General features: G+C 41.5%; 1 protein-coding gene across 4 annotated transcripts in view; it reads left to right on the top strand.

Annotated features, from left to right (window-relative positions):
- The window catches only part of tdrd3 (tudor domain containing 3), a 128,917-nt gene that overhangs the window by 1,992 nt on the left and 108,276 nt on the right, over nucleotides 1–18,649 (top strand). For 3 of the 4 annotated variants that reach the window (XM_060826451.1, XM_060826452.1, XM_060826455.1), the window contains exons 2-3: nucleotides 7,874–7,967; nucleotides 9,233–9,298. In XM_060826451.1, coding sequence (XP_060682434.1) covers nucleotides 7,874–7,967; nucleotides 9,233–9,298 — 160 coding nt within the window. The remainder of the gene's footprint in view (nucleotides 1–7,873; nucleotides 7,968–9,232; nucleotides 9,299–18,649) is intronic. The other variant, XM_060826453.1, reaches the window with a different exon arrangement.

Raw genomic sequence — 18,649 nt, 5'->3', positions numbered from 1 at the left:
ATACACATACAAGTACTACAGTTATAGGGATGATAAGAGGAATAGATATGCATTTATGTGGCTGCAAGTGAGTGTCCAGAATGGTGTGTTGCCTCTGGAGCTAGGAACAATTGCAGGACATTCTGGAGTGGGAAGGCATATGGCCAGTGGTCATGATACATGTTGGTACTAACGACAAAGGTTTTAAAAAAAAAAGGTGAGGTCCGAAATGTAGAGAAATAGGAAGAACGTTGAAATGTGGGACCTCAAAGGTAGCTATCTCCGGATTACTACCAGTGCCATGAGGTAGTCAGAGTAGAAACAACAGGATGTATAAAATGAAAACATGGCTAAAAGATGGTGCGAGGGTTCAGATTCATGGGGCATTGGGACCGGTTTTGGAGAAGGTGCGACAAGTACAACTGGATGGGTTACACCTGGGTAGGACCAGGACTGATGTCCGTGGGGGGTACTTGGTAGAGGGGTTGGGGAGGGTTTAAACCAGTGTGACTGGGGGATGGGAGCCAGAGGAGTACAGAAGGATGAAATTGAGGGAGAGGTAGAAACCAAGGCAAATATTACTAAAATCAAGAACAGGCAGGGAAGTGCTGCTGAAAAGAGTAGGGGATGTTGGCTGAAATGCATGTGCTTTAATGTGAGGAGTAAATTAGGCAAGGTAGAAGAACTTAGCACTTTGGTTCGTACTTGGAGCTATGACATTATTGCGATTACAGAGACTTGGCTAAAAGAGGGACAAGACTGGCAGCTGAATGTCCCAGGGCTTAGATGTTTCAGGTGTGATAGAAAGGGAGGTAAAAGAGGTGGGGCAGTTCGATTACTGGTGAAGGAGCATCTCACAGCTGTACTGGGGGAGGATACATCAGAGGGCTCTTGCAGCAAGGCAATATGGGTGGAACTCGATTAGGAAAGGTGAAATCACAGCGCTGGAGGTATACTACAGGCCTCCCAACAGCCAACGGGAGATAGAGGAGAGAATACAGGTTGTTCGGTTTTAATGTGTGTTTTGTCAACACTGGTTGTGATGAGATTGACAAATTGGGAATGCTGTTTTTACAGCAGGAATTTTTGAAATGAATGACTGTAACACAATTACAGTGCCATCACTTTCAGCGCTGTTTCTAAAGCACAATCTTTCTATTTCATGGGATTGCACAAGAATGCAACCATCATGTTATAGATGAACTAACTATATTGGCAGATTTTGGGGAAAATTTAAAAACAAGATTGGTGATTTTAACTTCCCTGTATTGACTGGAATTCACTGAACTAGAGGCTGGGATGGGGCAGAACTTGTAAGGACCATTCAGGAGGAAGTCTTGGTACAATATGTAAACAGTCCAAGCAGAGAAAGGGTTATATTGGACCTGGTTTTAGCAAATGAGCCCAGCTAGCTGAGTGAAGTTTCAGTGGGCGTCCATTTCAGGAGTAGTGACCATAATACTGTGAGCTTTAATATACTCATTGGCAGGGATCTGTGGGGGAAGGTGAAGATGGTGGGAAGGTAACTACGACAATATCGGGCAGGAACTGGGCAATTTTGATTTGAAACAGCTGTTTGAGGGTAAATCTACATCTGACACCTGGAGTATTTCAAATTACAGTTAATAAGCTTTCAGGAGCGGCATGTTCCTGCAAGAATGAAGGATAGATATAGCAAATGATGTAATGACCTTGGTCGGAAAGAAAAACGAAGTATACATAAGGTCTAGGAGGATGTATAAAAAGCAAGAGGGTATCTAAGGAAAGGGTTGTCCCACTCAAGGACAAAGGAAGGAATCTACATGGAGCCAGAAGAGGCATGTGAGGTCCTAAACGAATACTTTGGTATTCATCAAATTGAAATAATTGATGGAGGATGATCTCTGGGTAAAGGAGTGTTGAGTTTCTAAGTTGCTATTAAAAAGGAAGAGGTCATGTCCAACTTAAAAAGTAATAAGGTCGATCCTATCAGGACCTGGAGACTTACCTATCTCCGAATATTGAGGGGAATTAAGAGAACAAATTGTTGCAGCGTTACATACATCTTTGTATTGTCTCTGGTCACGGATGAGGTTCCAGAGCTAATAGCTAATGTTCCATTATTTAAGGAGGGTAGCAGGGATCTTCCTGGAAATGACAGGCCTGTTAGTTTTACGTCAATGGTAGGGGAATTATTGGGAAAGATTCTCAGGCTTAAGATCTGTACGCACTTAGAAGCAAATAAACATATTCGCAATGAAGTTGTTGGTCTGTTTGCCAAGCCAGTTGATTTTTCTGAAAATGTTATACCTCCTGACTGGGTGACATCTTATTAATGATAGCATTGCTTTGTGCAGGGGAGTTCTGCCTCCTAACTTAATCGAGGTTTTTGAGGTTATTGAGGGAAAAGCAATTTATGTTGTCTACATGGACTTCAGCAAAGCCTTTGACAAGGTCCCTAATGGCAGACTGGTACAAAAGGTGAAGTCATGTGGTATTGGGGTGAGCTGGCAAGATGGATGCAGAAGAAGTGGCGTAGTCATAGGCGACAGGGTATCTCGGAATGGAGGTCTGTGACTAGTGGTATTCCACAGGAATCAGTGCTTGGACCTCTGTTTATGATCTGCATAAATGATTTGGAGGAAAACACAGCTGTTCTAATTAGTTTGCGGATGATAAAAAGATTGCTGGAGTTGTGGATAAAGAGGTTTGTCAGAAGATACAGCAGAATATAGGTCAGTTGGAGCCATGGGCAGAAAAATGGCAGATGGAGCCTAATTGGGACAAATGTGAGGTGATGCATTTTGGAAGGTCAAGTATCGGTGGCAGTTATACAGCGAATGGCGGAATCCTCAGTATGCAGAGGGACCTGGATGTGCAGGTCCACAGATCATTGAAAGTGCCACTGCTGATAATGAAGTAGTAAAAAAGCCTTCTGGTATGTTTGTCTGCAATGTAAGGGGCATTGAGAATAAGGATAGACATGTTATCCTCCGGCTTTCAATAACTTAAGTTAACCATACTTGGAGTATTGAATACAGTTCTGGTCACCACACCACCACAAGGATGTGGATGTTTTGGAGGGAGTACAGAAAAGGTTTATCAGGATGTTGCCTGATATGTGAAATTTTATTTATGAGGAAAGGTTAGATAGGTTGGGTTTGTTTTCACTGTAATGCAGGAGATTGAGGGGAGACTGACCAGAAGTTTATAAGATTGAGTGGCACAGATAAAGTGGAAACTATGAGGCTTTTCCCAGGGGAGAGGAGTTAATTACGTGGGGACATTGGTTCAAGATGCGACGGGTCATATTTAAAACATGCGCGAGGCAAGTTTTTCAACAAAAGATGGTGAGTTCCTAGAATGCACTGCCAGAGATGGTGGTGGAAGCAGACACAATATAAGCATTCAAGAAGCACCTGGGCGAAAACACGAATAGGAAGGGAATAGAAGGAGATGGCTCCTGTAACGTGGAAGGGCAAAAATGTGGCAGTGCGTTTTATAGGGCCAAAGGCCTGTACCTGTACTGTATTGTTCTTGTTTGCTCTTTGGTGTGAAGCGATGCAAATGATGAGCTAGAGTAGAGAGACCTCAGCCTACATGTGGAATCAGAAGCATAAGACATCACTGAGAAACATTTGGTTGTGGGGTTTGGACGTTGCTGACGAGGTCAGCATTTCTCACTCTGGAACAAGTGGTAACTTGCTGCCTTGAACTAATGCAGTCCTTGGTGTGTCGGGGCTCCCACAATGCTGTTGGGTCTGGAGTTCCAGGATTTTAACCCAGCAAAAATGATATTATTCCATATCCGGATGGTGTGTGGCTTCAAGGAAAACCTGCAGGTCCCCAGTGTTCTGGTGCATCTGCTGCACTTGTCCTTTTCCATTGGCAGACGGCCCAAGAATGAAAGATCCTGTGGGAAGACTCTTATTGCTGACAGCAGTATATCTTGTAGATGGTACATGCCACTGCTACCAAGTGTCACTGGTGAGTGTCCACAGACAAGTGGACAGCTTTATCCTGGATGGTCTTGAGTTTCTTAAATGTTTTTGGAGCTGTCTTCATCCAGGCAAGTGGGAGTATTCAGTCACATTTGACCTTTTGCTTTGTGGATTTGGGCAGGCACAGGGGAAAATGGGAGATGAGTTACACACTACAGAACTCCTTGCCTATGACCTGCTTTTGTGGCCACAGTATTTATTTGGCTGTTCCAGTTCAGTTTCAGTGAGAGGTACACTCCATGATGTTGGTAGTGGGGTATTCAGTGATAGTCATGCCATTGAATGTCAGGGGGCAATTCTTTGTTGGAGATGATCATTGACCCCATACAAGTGTCAAGCAATGTTATTTGTCACTTAACACCCAAGCCTGGATGCTGTCCAGGTGTTGCTTATTTGGACATGTGCTGCGTCAGTATCTGAGGAGTCGTGAATGGTAGCGGGCATTGTGTGAACATTTCAGCTTGTGACTTTACAAAGGAGGGCAGATCATTGATTGGGCCGAGAGCACTAACCTGAGGAAGAATTTGGTGATGGGGGAGAAAGAAGAGTTGAGTTGTGTGTCGGTGCACTTCTGGATATTTAAAACAGAACTGTGAGGAAGGAGGCACTTGTGGTACAATGGAATATCCCTATTTCTGACCCCCGAGTCCTGGGTTCCAGTCCTATCTGCTCCAGCAGTATGTAATAGCATGTTTGAACAGGTTGATTAGAAAATAGGTAAACCTGAGAACTTGTGAAATAATACCTTGAAATTGAAATTTATTGACCTCCAGGACCATCTGCCATTGTAGTGGGTATGATTCTGACCAATAAGCAATTTTTCCCCCCTCCACCTGAGGCCCACTGCCCTCAGTTTTGTTGGAACTCCTTGCAACCATACTGTTGAATGCTGTATTGATGTCAAGGGCATTCGCTCTCACTGCACCTCTGTCATTCAGCTTGTTTACCCATGGTTAGACCAAGGAGTTGAGTGCTGCTAGCAGAAGTCAAGCTGAGTAAAAGTGAGCAAATTATTCATTTGCCAGTGTCAATTAATGAGACTCTAGCCCCTTTTATCACTATGCTAATGATCACGAATGAATTAGTAGAAGGGGGTGGTTGACAAATTGGATTTGCCTTGGATTTTATGGACAGAACAAATCTGGACAATTTTCCACACAACAGACTAGATGTCAATGCTGCAGCTGCCTGGAACAGCTTAGCTTGTGATGCAGCCAGTAGTCTTCAGTACTTTAATTGTTATGAAGTTGTAGAGGTACTGTACATTTTTGAGAGTTGAAAAGCTAGCAGAAGTACCTGACACAGCAGTGTTCTGAACAAGGTAACAATCTAACATTTTGTCGACCAGCCAGAGTAGCTGGGTTGCCTGGATATAAAACCAAATTTGAAATCGGTCAATCAGTTTAAAGTATTCCCCAAGATACCAAGCTCCAAACAAGTTTGCATTTGGTATTTTAACAGTATTAAAGCCAATGAAAAGATCTGATGTTTTGGAGTATAAATATCAGACATTTTGAGCAGTTACCTAGAGAGGCAAAGAGAACTGCCAAAAGACCAACAGATGTTGGCTGCTAGTAAGAACTCTGAGGGGTACCTGTCTGGAGAAGGAGTTTGCACAAAAAAAAATCGACATTGAGCTGGAGAAAATCTACAGAGGAAAATACAAAGAACAATTTCGACAGCTGGCTGATTTTTGAAATTTGAATTTTTTGTAAATCTTAATTGGCGGTTTTATTGGACCAATATTGTCGAGGGGGAGGTAAAAGATAGGTTCAGAGAAATGAGTTGTTTGTTAATTATTATGTTAGCCCTAACAACTTTTTTTTTTAATTGTTACTTTAAATAGTGACTTTTGGGATAAGTCTTTGCCCCTTGAATTATAACAGATTACAGCATGGGGTGAATCTTTTCTGTATTGCTGGTTTAAGTTAGCAGAGGGGTTTACCCCATGACATGCCACAATATTGTAAAGGCTGCATGTGTGCTTCAGTCCGTAGGAAGGCCTATAGGTGAGATTTCATGAAAGAGAGAAAAAGGACAAAGATCAATCTTTAAGGAAAGCCAGAAGAAACAGTTTGAGCTTGAACAAAAGCTGTTGCACATGTTTCTCTTCACTTATGCCAAGCCAGGGCAATCCCATCCAGCTGGATGAGGAAGAGACATTGGTATAATCGACTGTGCAGAAAGTTGGAAAGGCCAACTTACTTCACTCATACTTGACTTTTTAAGTGCCTGGCCCGATATTTGTCTTGGAACATGGAAACTGATCTCAAGCGTGAAGGGTTAGGCTGAATGGGGAAAAGCTTGAACTTTACACTTGAGAGAGAAGATGCTTCGGAGATGTCATTTAAATATTAACTAAAGTTCATGTAGCTCAGTACAGACGACTAGAAAGTTGGCTAAGTAATTAACTTGAGGCATGAATGGAAATTAGTAAACACTGAAGTTATAGCATGACAATATCTTATGTATGAATGTGTTTGACAATGACTGGATGAATCTGAGGAGTATTTGCAAAAATGAGTATTGCACCCTGAGAGGCAATCACACTTGCTATTTTGTTCCAAAATGAGAGAGCAATTTTTGTCTGCCCAGTATTGATGAAAAGATGAAAACAGCAACTTTTGTTGAACTGTTCTCAAAGTAAAAGTCACACACGTCGGAATACTGTTGCATCCCATGGCATAATATCTGACTAATATTTGATAATTCAGATATCAAACATCTAACTCTTAATTTGATGTATTTTGCTTCGTATCTTGTTTTGAATGCAGAGTTTGAAGGAGTTAAGATTAAATTTGAGTACTTGGTTAAACAAATGTACTGTGAGGCTTATGATTTCATTTTTTATTAGAAATGAGATGAGATTACAGGATTAGTTGACCATAACTCATGAGAATCTAAGCTATTTAACCTCATATTTATCCACACGTACTTTATCTACCATGCATATGCCCAGTCATTCAACCTGTCTAAATCATACCAAATATTCTCTGCATTCTCCTCATGTTCACTCTTCCATCCAGCTTTGTATGGTCTGCAAATTTGGTGCTAATACATTTAGTTCCCTCATTTAAATCATTAATGCATATTGTGATTAGCTGGGATCCAACGAATTGCTGGCTTAGGCCTGGAAAATGCCCCACTTATTTCTCTCCATTGTTTCCTAACAATCTGTGGGTGGCACAGTGGTTAGCACTGATGCCTCACAGCGCTAGAGAACCGGGTTCAGTTCTCGCATCGGGCGACTGACTGTGTGGAGTTTGCACATTTTCTCCGTGCCTGTGTGGGTTTCCTCCGGGTGCTTCAGTTTCCTCCCACGGTCCAAAAATGTGCAGATTAGGTGAAGTGGCCATGCTAAATTGCCCGTAGTGTTAGGGGCAGGGGTAAATGTAGGGGAATGGGTCTGGGTGGGTTCTGCTTCGGCAGGTTGGTATGGACTTGTTGGGCTGAAGGGCCTGTTTCCACACTGTAAGTAATCTAATCAGCCCGCTATCTATCGGTGTCAGTGCAGTATCCCCAGTCCCATGTGCTTTATGTTGGCAAAGTATACATTTAACACCTCAGCCATACTTCTTACCTCAATGTGTAATTTCCTTGTTTTAAGAGTCAGTCCTACTGCATGGATGCAGGCACTTCATCCCAAACTGGTCCATGCTGACCAAAATGGCCGTCCACTCTAATCCCATTTCCCTGCACCTGGCCCATGTCCTTCTAATCCTTCCTATCCATGTGTTTATCCAAAAAGCTTTTAAATAAGTCCCCAATTCCTCTGTGTTTTGCTTTTTGTTTGAAGGCAACCTTTTTATATGTTGAAACAAATTTAAAACCTCAACGAGTTGTTTGTTTTGTTTCATCAATTGAACCCATGTCAGAAATATGCTACCTGAAAGCAAGCTCTTTCTGTTTATTAGGTACCTTTCTCCAGAAGGAATTGAAGCTTGTACTACTACTACTACTACTACCACTAAAGTTGATGTAAAGGATATCATCCGTGTTGCTTTGAATGTAAGTGACGTAAAGGCTGATTGTCTTGTTTTGACCTCATTTGCTTATTGTGCAATTTCTGTTTCTCTTTTTATTTCAACTGTTTCTAAGTCAATTCTTCATAAAATTACTTCAATTTTATCTTCATAGATTTGAATTAACTGCATTAAATAATGTAATGATTTTTTAAGTGACTTGTTCCTGCTTTACTAATGGTGGGTCCTATGTTTTCATAGCAACTTGCTTCAGGTTAACTGGCCTGCAACTGTTTTTTCTCTTTCCCTCCTTTCTGAAATAACAACATTATTGTGCTGGTCATCTTCCAATTCACTGGGGCTATTAGAGAATCTGGAGAATTTAGGAAGAGTAGAAAATTGCAGCCAGTGTGTTCCATCTGTCTGTTTCTTCAGACTTCAAGGATGTAAGTAGGCAGATCCAATAGATCACCAGTTTCTCCAACGTGGACTCATAGAATTCAACAACGCAGAGGAGGTCCATCAAGTCTATGCTGACATATCAGCACAAATTCCACTTTTCAGTACTTGGCCCACAGCCTTGAATGTTATGACGCTTAAAAGTACTCATCCAGGTACTCCTTTTAAATGTTGAGGTTTCCTATCTCAATTACCCTGTTAGTCCATGCGTTCCAGATTCTCAACACTCTGTTGATTAAAAAAGCATTTTCCACAAAACCCCTCTAAACCTCCTGCCTTGAACCTTAGAATGATGCCCATTTGTTATTGACCCTTCAACTAAGGGAACAGCTGCATCCTATACACCTGTCCATGCTGCTCATAATTCTAAACGTCAATCAGGTCTCCCTCAACTTTCTGACAAAACAAACTGAAGCTATCCAGCCTTTCTTTATAGCTAAAATGTTCCAACCCGGGCAGCATCCTGTCAAATCTTTTCTGCATGCCCTCCAGTGTAATCGCATCCACCCTTGTGTGGCAACCAGAACTGCGCGCACTACTCCAGCTGTGGCCTAACCGAAGTTTTGTACATATCCAACATAACCTTCCTGCTGTCATAATCTATGCAACCACTGGTAAATGCAAATGTTCCAAATGATGTCTTCACATCCCTGTTAATATTTCCTGCTGCCTTCAGGGATCTGTGGACAAACACCACATGATACCTCTGTTCCTTTGAGCTTTCTAATGTCATTCGTTTGAGTTCATGCAGCTAATGCAAGATTTTTTTTCATGCTTGAGTTCCAGATGTAAAAGAGTATGTTGTTTGTTTTGGTATTAGTGATCTGATTTGTAACAATATTTTGTTTCCAGAGTGATTTAAGAGCCATTGGCAAGAAATTTCTTCCAAATGAAATCAATAGTGGACGAGTGGAACAGGTAGGATCGAAGAGTAGAGTTGTACCTGCCAAGTCAACCTATTGCTTCTACAAACTTCACCTCCCCTTGCTGAACGTAGCATTTTATTGTTGTGCTAGGATGCCTCAACAGTGATTGCAGTATGTGAATTTGAAAAGCATTAGTTTACAGATGGTAAGGTAGATGTCAGTGTTGTAGCTGTCAGTTCTGGAGCGCACACCTTTTGGTACCATTGCCAGAATATGGTCAGGGCCTATCACTATTGCAGTATCCAGTCCCTCCAGCCACTTCTTCACACCATGTGGAGTGAATCATATTGACCAAAGACTTTGATGCCAGGCATCTCATCCATTCAGCACTTTTGGCTAAAGTTTGTTATGGTTCTCTTATCTAAGTAAAGGTATATTGCCACTGGAGGCAGTCCAGAGAAGCTGCACTACATCAATCCTAGGTATAGACAGATCCCCTGATGAGAAAAGGTTAAGTATGTTAGGCGTACTCATTTGGAGTTTAGAAGAATGAGAGTTAAACTTTTTGAAATATCTAAGATTCTTGAGCTTGTTAGATAAGCATAGAGAGGTTGTTTACCTCTGTAGGACTAGAAACTATAATCTCAGCATGGATTTGCATTTTTAACTCTGAGGAGGAATTTCTTCTTTTGGAGGATAATGAATCTATGGAATCAGCTATGATCTCATTGTGTGATTGGTGCAGACTTGATGGGCTGAATGATCTGTTTCTGGTCTTATGGTCATATCATCTTATAGGTCCTTTGATCTGCCTGCCCCTTTCACATTAGATAGCCACAGATAACGGACATGGAGCTGAAGTGCAAAATGTGGAAGATGGATAAATCTCTGGGATCTGGTCTTGTGTATCCCAGTAATTGTGGAAGTGAGGGAGGACATTTTGGCGTCAGTTGTAGAAGTATTTGAATCATCGATAATTACAGTGTGAGGTCTCGGATGATGAGAAAGTGGTTAATGTTGTGCCTTTGAAGAAATGTACAGAGAAGCCTGAGAACCATAGACCAGTAAGTCTGACTTCATTGGTGGGTTAGTTGTTGAAGTAACCAAGAAGATTGAGGGCAAACCAGGAAGTGTTGTTTACTTGGACTTTAGTAAAGCTCTGACAAGTATCTGCTTGGTAGACTAATTAGTAACGCTAGATCACATGGGATTCAGTGACTTGGAAATTGGATACCAAATTGACTCAACGGCAGAAGACAGTGTATTGTAATGGTGAGAGTTGCTTTTTGGACAGGAGGCCTGCTATCAGCGGTGTTTCAGAGGGATTGGTGCTGGGTCCATTTTAAGATAAAATGATTTTGGATGAAATTTTGGACTGATGGTGAGTAGATTTGTGGATAACACCAAAATTGGTGGTATGGTGGACAGTGAAGAAGGTTATCTAAGATTACAAAGAATTTGATCAATCAGATCATTGAACTGAGGAGTGGCAGATGGAGCTTAGTTTGGGTAAATGTGAGGTATTGTAGTTTGGTAAAACAAGCAAGGACAGGATTTGTGCAATTAGAAGTAGGGCCTTGGATAGTGTTATTGAATGGAGACACCGAGGGAATTAGATACATAATTTGTGACCCATGTAGACAGGGTAGTTAAGGCATTTAGTGTGCTTGCCTTCATTGCTCAAGCCTTTTTGAGTATAGGAATCGGAACATGTTAAGGTTGTTCAGGACATTGGTGAGGTGTCTTCTGGAATGCTGTTTCCAGTTCATGTCATCCTATTGGGGGAAGTGTTCTGCAGAAAAGATATACCATGATGTTGCCAGAAGTGGAGGGTTTGCGTTATAAGGAGAGGCTGGATAGGCTGGGATTTTTTTCACCAGAGCAGAGAGGAGTAAGGGTTTTTCGAGGTTTACAAAATCATGAGGGCTATAGATCAGTTGAATGGCAGGTGTCTTTTCCTTCAGATAGCGATTTCCAGACTAGGGGGCATATTTGTAAGGAGAGAGAATTTAAACAAGACCTAAGAGGCAATATATTTTTTAAGTGGTTCATGTGTGAAATGAACATCCCAAAAGGAAGTGATAAATGTGGGTACAGTTACAATGTTTAAAAGACATTTGGATAAATACGTGAATAAGAAGTGTTTGGAGGGATATGGGCCAAGCACAGGCAGGTGGGACTAGTTTATTTTGGGATTGTGGTCAGCATAGACTGGTTGGACCAAAGAGTCAGCTTCCATCGTATATGACTAATGGGAAGCTAATTGTAGGCTTAGATGGATCAGTACCAGATTAGGAAATGGGTGATAGAACATCAGTTGGTGATGTAGTCAAGGATGTGGTGGAATTGGGACTACCATCATTGGGCAGATTGTCATTAAGTGCTGCTTGATAGCACTCTTGATGACACCCTCCATTTATCACTGAAAAGTGAAATGATGTGAACTAATTGTCTGGATAGGGTTTATTCTGCTTATTTTAGATAGAACGTTATTGGGAAATCTTCACATTGTCTTTCTTATTGGGTTTTGAGCATGGCTAAGCTATAATTTTTGTCCAAGAAAGTGGCTGGAGCAGATTTTTTTTTTTGTCTGATACAGATGTCGATTGACAAAACCAACTTGACACTTTGTGAATCGTGCAACATAAACAATGTGCTGTTACTCCCATCACTGGTAAAACCCAACAACTGTGATGCAGACATGTTAATCCTCAGCCCCAAAAGATGACAAACGTGCGTGGATCTCTTTATTTCACTTCACTTCAATGCTATTTGATATTTTGGTTGTCATTTATGTATCCAGTGGGAGTACCTAACCTGCATCTTTATTCAAGTTTATGAACACGCAAGCAGAAATGGGTCACAAACAGAACTTAATTGTTAAGCCATAGAGTCAGATATGTACAGCATGGAAACACACTTAAGTCCAACTTGTCCATGCTGACCAGCTATCCCAACTCCATCTAGTCCCACCTGCCAGCACCTGGCCCATATCCCTCCAAACCGTTCCTGTTCCTATTCACATACCCATCCAGATGCCTTTTAAATGTTGGAATTGAACTAGCCTCCACCACTTCCTCTAGCAGCTCATTCCATACACATATCACCCACTGCGTGAAAAAGTTGCCCCATAGCTCTCTCTCAATCTTTCCCCTCTCACCTTAAACCTATGCCCTCTAGTTCTGGACCCCCCGACCCCAGGGAAAAGACTTTGTCTAGTTATCTTATCAATACCCTCATTTTGTAAACCTCTATAAGGTCACCCCTCAGCCTCCGACGCTCTGGGGAAAACAGCCCCAGCCTATTCAACCTTTCCCTACTGCTCAAATCCTCCAACCCTGGCAACATCCTTGTAATTCTTTTCTGAACCCTTTCAAGTTTCACAACATCTTTCCGATAGGAAGGAGACCAGAACGGCACGCAATGCTCCAACAGTGGCCTAACCAATGTCCTGTACAGCCGCAACATGACCTCCCAGCTCCTGTACTCTACTCTGACCAATGAAGGAAAGCATACCAAATGCAGCCTTCACCATCCTATCTACCTGCAGCTGCACTTTCAAGGAGCTATGAACCTGCACTCCAAGGTCACTTTGTTCAGCAACGCTTCCTAGGACCTTACCATTAAGTGTCTAAATCCTGCTAAGATTTGCTTTCCCAAAATGCAGCACCTCACACTTGCCTAAATTGCTCAAGTCTACTTCATTCAAAAGAATCGGCTGATCTGATAGAAATTCAAATCTGCATTCCCTCCGACCCCTAAAAACCTTGCACCCTCCAATTTCACAAGGGTCTTCTTGAGTTCTGCTCTCAACACCTGTAATCAAGAGCTCTTTTCGAAATGGTGGTAGAAACAAAGATCCAAGAACTGGCGAGCCTGACAGAGGAAAGATAAATGCCTAATCTCATTTTAAGTGGGAAACCCTTAATTTTTAAATAGTGACACTAGTTCTAGATTATCCCATAAAAGGAAGAATTGCCATTATGCCTTCACCTATCCTGAGGATTCCATTTGTTTAAATCAAGTGGCCTGTTACTTCAACACTAAAGCAACATTTTCTCATAACCTTCTTGTTCCAGATAATTTGCTGGTAAACCTACTCTTAACTGCTCCCAACGCATTTATGTTGTCCCTTAAAGATGTGACAGTTCTCTGGTCATTGGTCTCACAGTGCCCTGTATAAGTAAAGAATAATCTCAATCTGTAATCCGTTCCTTTGCAACAAGTAACCAATTCATGTTGGTTTTTTTTTAATTATCTGCTATACCTGCATAGCAACCCATGTGATTCACCCAGATCCTGCCATAGCTCAGTTCTGCAATCTTTTGCCATTTAACAACTATGCTTTTTCTTATACTGCTTGCTAAAATGGACAACTTGACATTTTTCCTCATTCTACTCCATATACTGTGTTTTTGCATATTCACTGAATCTACTTAGATATTTTTGTAGCTTTCTTGTGTCTTCACAATTTTTTAGTTTTCTACCTACATTTGTTATCAGCAAATTTAGCAACCCTTCCTGTGTCTTTGTCTAAATCTTTCTGTCTTAACAATTTGAAAAAAAATTAGGCAGAAGTGAGGGCTGCAGATGCTGGAGATCAGAGTCAAGAGTGTGGTGCTGGAAAAGCACAGCAGGTCAGGCAGAATCAGAGGAGGAAAATCCATGTTTCGGGCAAAAGACCTTGTTAATTTTTTGTTTTTACGATTATTGATTCTAAAACCATACTCTTTACTGTAATTAAATAAACCAACTTCTAATTGCCAGGACTGTCCTTACACCATTCTTAAAGAAGTGGCACATTTGTCCTTTCCAATCTTCTTGCTCTTCTACCATATTGAGGGAAGATTTGAAGATTCTGCCAAACCATTCTTCCACGTTCACCCCCCACGTCCTTTAGCAACCTGGGATGCAGGTCATCCAGATGCAGTGACTTTTCTGTTTTAGGAATAGCCAACTTTTCCAAACTATCTCTTTTTTTTTTCAATTTTCACCTGACCATTGTCTCTGCTGCTTCTGTTTTTATAGAAATCTCAGATTTGTCCTCCTTTTTCAACACATACTAAGTACTCATTACTCCAAGTATTCAAATTTTAGTCTGCACTGCAAAGCATATATCATCCTTTTTCTTCAGTAGAACTGGTTCTACCTTTTATGAAGATATTGATGGATTTGGTGCAGAGCTGACTTTGTCACAGATCATTTACAATTGCATAAGGAACTATAGTTAAATGGCCTACTCTTATTCATATGTTATGCTGTTTTCACTTAGTGTCCTCATAACTAATTACTCATCTCTGATATGTCATCTTAATGGACCTCTTTTGATGTTTCTGCCATATCTTTGTACCTCAAAAATATTACAACATGCTGGACAATTCTCATTTGCACCTAACTGTTAACCCAGTGACTTGGCTGTATTCAAATTACCTGTTAACTTCATTTTTTTTGGCCTGTTTTGAAGTTGAGGCTCCATATTTTCAAAAAGCTTTATCAACTTATTCTCCCTTTTTTAAAGGTTGTCAATATGAACCCCTGTGTATTGACACAAAGGTCGAAGGAGTATGGAGGCTGCAGAAGGACTTGAACAGGCTAGAAGTGTGGGCAAATAACTAGCAGATGGAATACAATGGTAGAGTGAGAGGATATGCACTTTGGTAGGAAGAGCATGGGTGTGACTATTTTCTAAACAAGTAAAGGCTTTGGAAATCTAGGTCACAAGGAACTTTGGAGTCCTAGTTCAGGATTGAGTGGGGATAAATGGGTGTTTTTCTGCTAGGAGATCAGTGGCTAGCGATTGACCTCAGGAATCAGTGTTGGGAGCACTATCGTTTACAAATTACATAGATGATTTGGAGTTGGGGGCTAAATGCAGTCTGTCAAAGTTTGCAGGTGATAGGAAGATGAGTGTAGAGCAAAATGTGCAGAGAACACCCAAATCCACAAATGGATACAGATAGGCTTAATGAGAAGGCAAGGGTCTGGCAGATGGAGTACAATGTTGGTAAATGTGAGGTTATCAATTTTGGTAGGACTAACAGCAAAATGGACTGCAATTTTTCACTATTTAAATAATAGTATGCTGCTCTGCAGAGGGACATATGTGTACGTGTGCATGAATCAAAGTTGGTTTGCAGGTACAGCAGATAATTAAGGCAATTAGAATATTGTCTTTCATTTGAAAGAGCGATGGAGTTTAAAAACAGGGAGGTTATGTTATAGGGTGCTGGTGAGGCCATACCTACAGTACTGTGTACAGTTTTGGTCTCCTTGAGAAATTTGTACTGGCACTGTAAGGGGTGCAGAGGTGGTTCACGAGATTTTCAGATTTGAAAGAGTTGGCTTATGAAGAGACAATGAGTAGACTGACAATACTTGTTAGAATTTAGAAGAATGAGGGGGCATCTTACTGAAACATTTAAATTATGGAGGGAATAAATAAAGGGGAGCAGATTTAGGACTGAACTGAGGAAGAATTTCTTCTCCCAAATGGTTATGAATCTGTGGAAATCCCTGCTCAGTGAAGCAGTTGAGGCTCAGAACCAGTAATTGCTAGAAAAGTTTCAGGTCTAGCAGCAACTGTGGGAAGAAACCAGTTAACTTTTGGGTCCTGTGACCCTTCGATCAGTTCTGAGGAATTTTACAGCATCTGCTGTTCTTTTCATTTTTATTTAAGTAGTTGAGGCTACCTTGTTGGATATTTTTGAGGCAAAGATGGAGTTTTGAACAGTAAAGGAATGAAACATTATGGTGAGCAGGGTGGGTAAGTAGAGTTGAGTCAATGAAAAAGATCAACCATGATCTTACTGAATGGTGAAGCAAGCTCGAGGGACCAGATGGCCTACTCTTCCTATTTCTTTGTCTTGATTCTCTTCCGGTTAACATGTGGGTTCATTTGGCAGTTAGGAAGGAAAATTAAAAATCACAACACCAGCTTTCAAAGCGAACCTAGTGTGCTTCCAATTAAACCTGTTGGACTGTAACCTGGTGTTGTGATTTTTAACTTCGTACACCCCGGTCAGTCCAACACCAGCATCTCCAAATCAGGAAGAAAAATGTTTTCTTACCACCAGAGGGTGCTATAACATGCAGTATGCCCAGTCATGAGGCTATTTGGAGCCACTGAAGTATTCGGGACTGATGGAAGAAAAACTGGACCTCTTGAAAAGGCTAATTAATTTAGCAGTCATATTCCACTTGACAAAGCAAAACATCTCAAAGGGTGGAGTTCTTTTCCTTAGATGATAGGGAAGTAGTATCTTTGAATATTTTGAAGATAGAGGCTAATAGAATTTTGGAATGATGGAAATTTTGTCAATAAACAGAACGTGGAGTGCTCAGATTAGCTATGATGGTGATGAATGATGGAGCAGGCTCAAGCAGATGGGTGGCCTGTTTCTGTGGAAACCTTCAGAAATGAGATAATGAGAAACCAGAGACAGTATAATCCTATTAGGGTGAAAGGAAATGACGGTAGGTGTAGGGAAAGTTGGATGACTTGAGAAATTGAGGTTTTGGTTAAGAAATAGAAGGAAGCATATGTCAGGTAGAGACAGGAGCAATCTAATGAATCCTTTAGAGTATAAAGGCAGTAGGAGTATACTTGAGAGAAATCAGGAAGGCAAAAAGGGGACATAGCTTTGGAAAAAAGGCTTAAGTAGAATCCAATGGGATTTCATAAATACTTCAAGGACAAAAGGGTAACTAGGGAGAGAATAGGACCCCTCAAAAGATCAACAAGGCAGCCAATGTGTGGAGATGGGGGAGATACAAAACGAGTATTTTAAATCAGTGTTCACTGTGGAAAAGGCATGGAAGATACAGAATGTAGGGAAGTAGATGGTGACTTCTTGAAAATGTCCATATTACAGGAGGAGGAGATACTGGAGGTCTTGAAACGCATAAAAGTTGATAAATCCCCATGACTTGATAAGGTGTATCCTCGAACTCCATGGGAAGCTAGGGAACTGATTGCTAGGCCCCTTGCTGAGATAATTATATCATTGAAATTTATAGGTGAGATGCCAGAAGACTGGAAGTTGGCTCACATGGTGCCACTATTTAAGAAAGGTGGTAAGGAAAAGTTAGGGAACTTGTAGAACGGTGAGCCTGACATCAATGGTGGGCAAATTGTTGTAGGGAATCCTGTGGTGCAGTTCTGGTCATCTTCCTATTGGAAGGATGCTGTGAAACCTGAAAGGGTTCAGAGAAGGTTTACAAGGATGTTGCCAGGGATGGAGGATTTGAGCTAAAGGAAAGAGGCTGAATAGGCTGGAGCTGTTTTCCCTGAAGTATCAGAGCTTGAGGAGTGAACTTCTAGAGGTTCATAAAATCATGAGGGGCATGGATAGGATAAGTAGCCAAGGTCTTTTCCCTGAGGTGGGAGAATCCAGAACTAGAGGGCATAGGTTTAGGGTGTGAGGGGAAAGCTATTAAAGGGAATCAAGGGGCCACTTTTTCACACGGATGGTGTGTGTATGGACTAAGCTGCCAGAGGAAGTGGTGGAGTCTGGTACAGTTACAGCATTTACGAAGGTATCTAGATGGGTATGTGAATAGCAAGGATTGAGGGGGATATGGTCCAACTGTTGGCAAATGGGACTAGATTAAGTTGGGATATCCGGTTGGCATGGGCAAGGTGGACCATAGCATCTATTTCCGTGCTGAACATGTCTACGGCTCTATGACTGTAAGTGTCCTTTGAAAATTGATACTTGTCCTGAATCTTCCACATCTGACTTCCACAGACAAGGCTACCTTGGGAGTTTTGTGTTCCTTAATTCTCAACGGCACATTGGTCTGTCTCCTTTCCTTTCAAACAAAATAGTTGATACGTTCTGCTTCTCCATGACAGAAGTTGCTTTCTTCTCTCAACAGCAGTGGTTTCTTTGTGTCTCCCTAGTGCTGTACAAGTGTGAAAACTGTTGATTTCAATATGTTTCTTCTGTCGTTCCTCCCAACTCAACAACAAGCATGTTTCTGAAGTGGGATATTTCTGGATTTCAAATTTTCTTTAACTTTGTAGGAGTCACTTTTAGACTGACCCCAAATAGTGGCTACAAAAACAGATCAGAGCCTAGGAGGACTGCAGTGAGTAACACACCACCTGACTCGCCAAAGTCTGCTCACCATCTGTAAGGCATACATTAGCAGTGTGATGGAATATTCCCCCTTGCCTGGATGGGTGCAGTCCCAGCAGCACTTAAGAAGCTTGACGCCATCTCGGATAAAGGAGCCTGATTGATTGGCACTGCATCCACTCCCTTCATCTCTGACACTCAGCAGTGGGAACTATCTGCAAGGTGCACAGCAGAAATTCAGAGATCCTCACCCAACACCTTCCAAATGCATGACCACTTCCATCCAAGAAGAACAAGGGTAGCAAATATATGCGAACATTACC

This window comes from Hemiscyllium ocellatum, chromosome 6 (assembly GCF_020745735.1).
Source record: "Hemiscyllium ocellatum isolate sHemOce1 chromosome 6, sHemOce1.pat.X.cur, whole genome shotgun sequence".
Lineage (NCBI taxonomy): Eukaryota > Metazoa > Chordata > Chondrichthyes > Orectolobiformes > Hemiscylliidae > Hemiscyllium > Hemiscyllium ocellatum.
The sequence above is the reverse complement of the archived record's forward strand: the minus strand, read 5'-3'. Positions and strand labels throughout refer to the sequence as shown.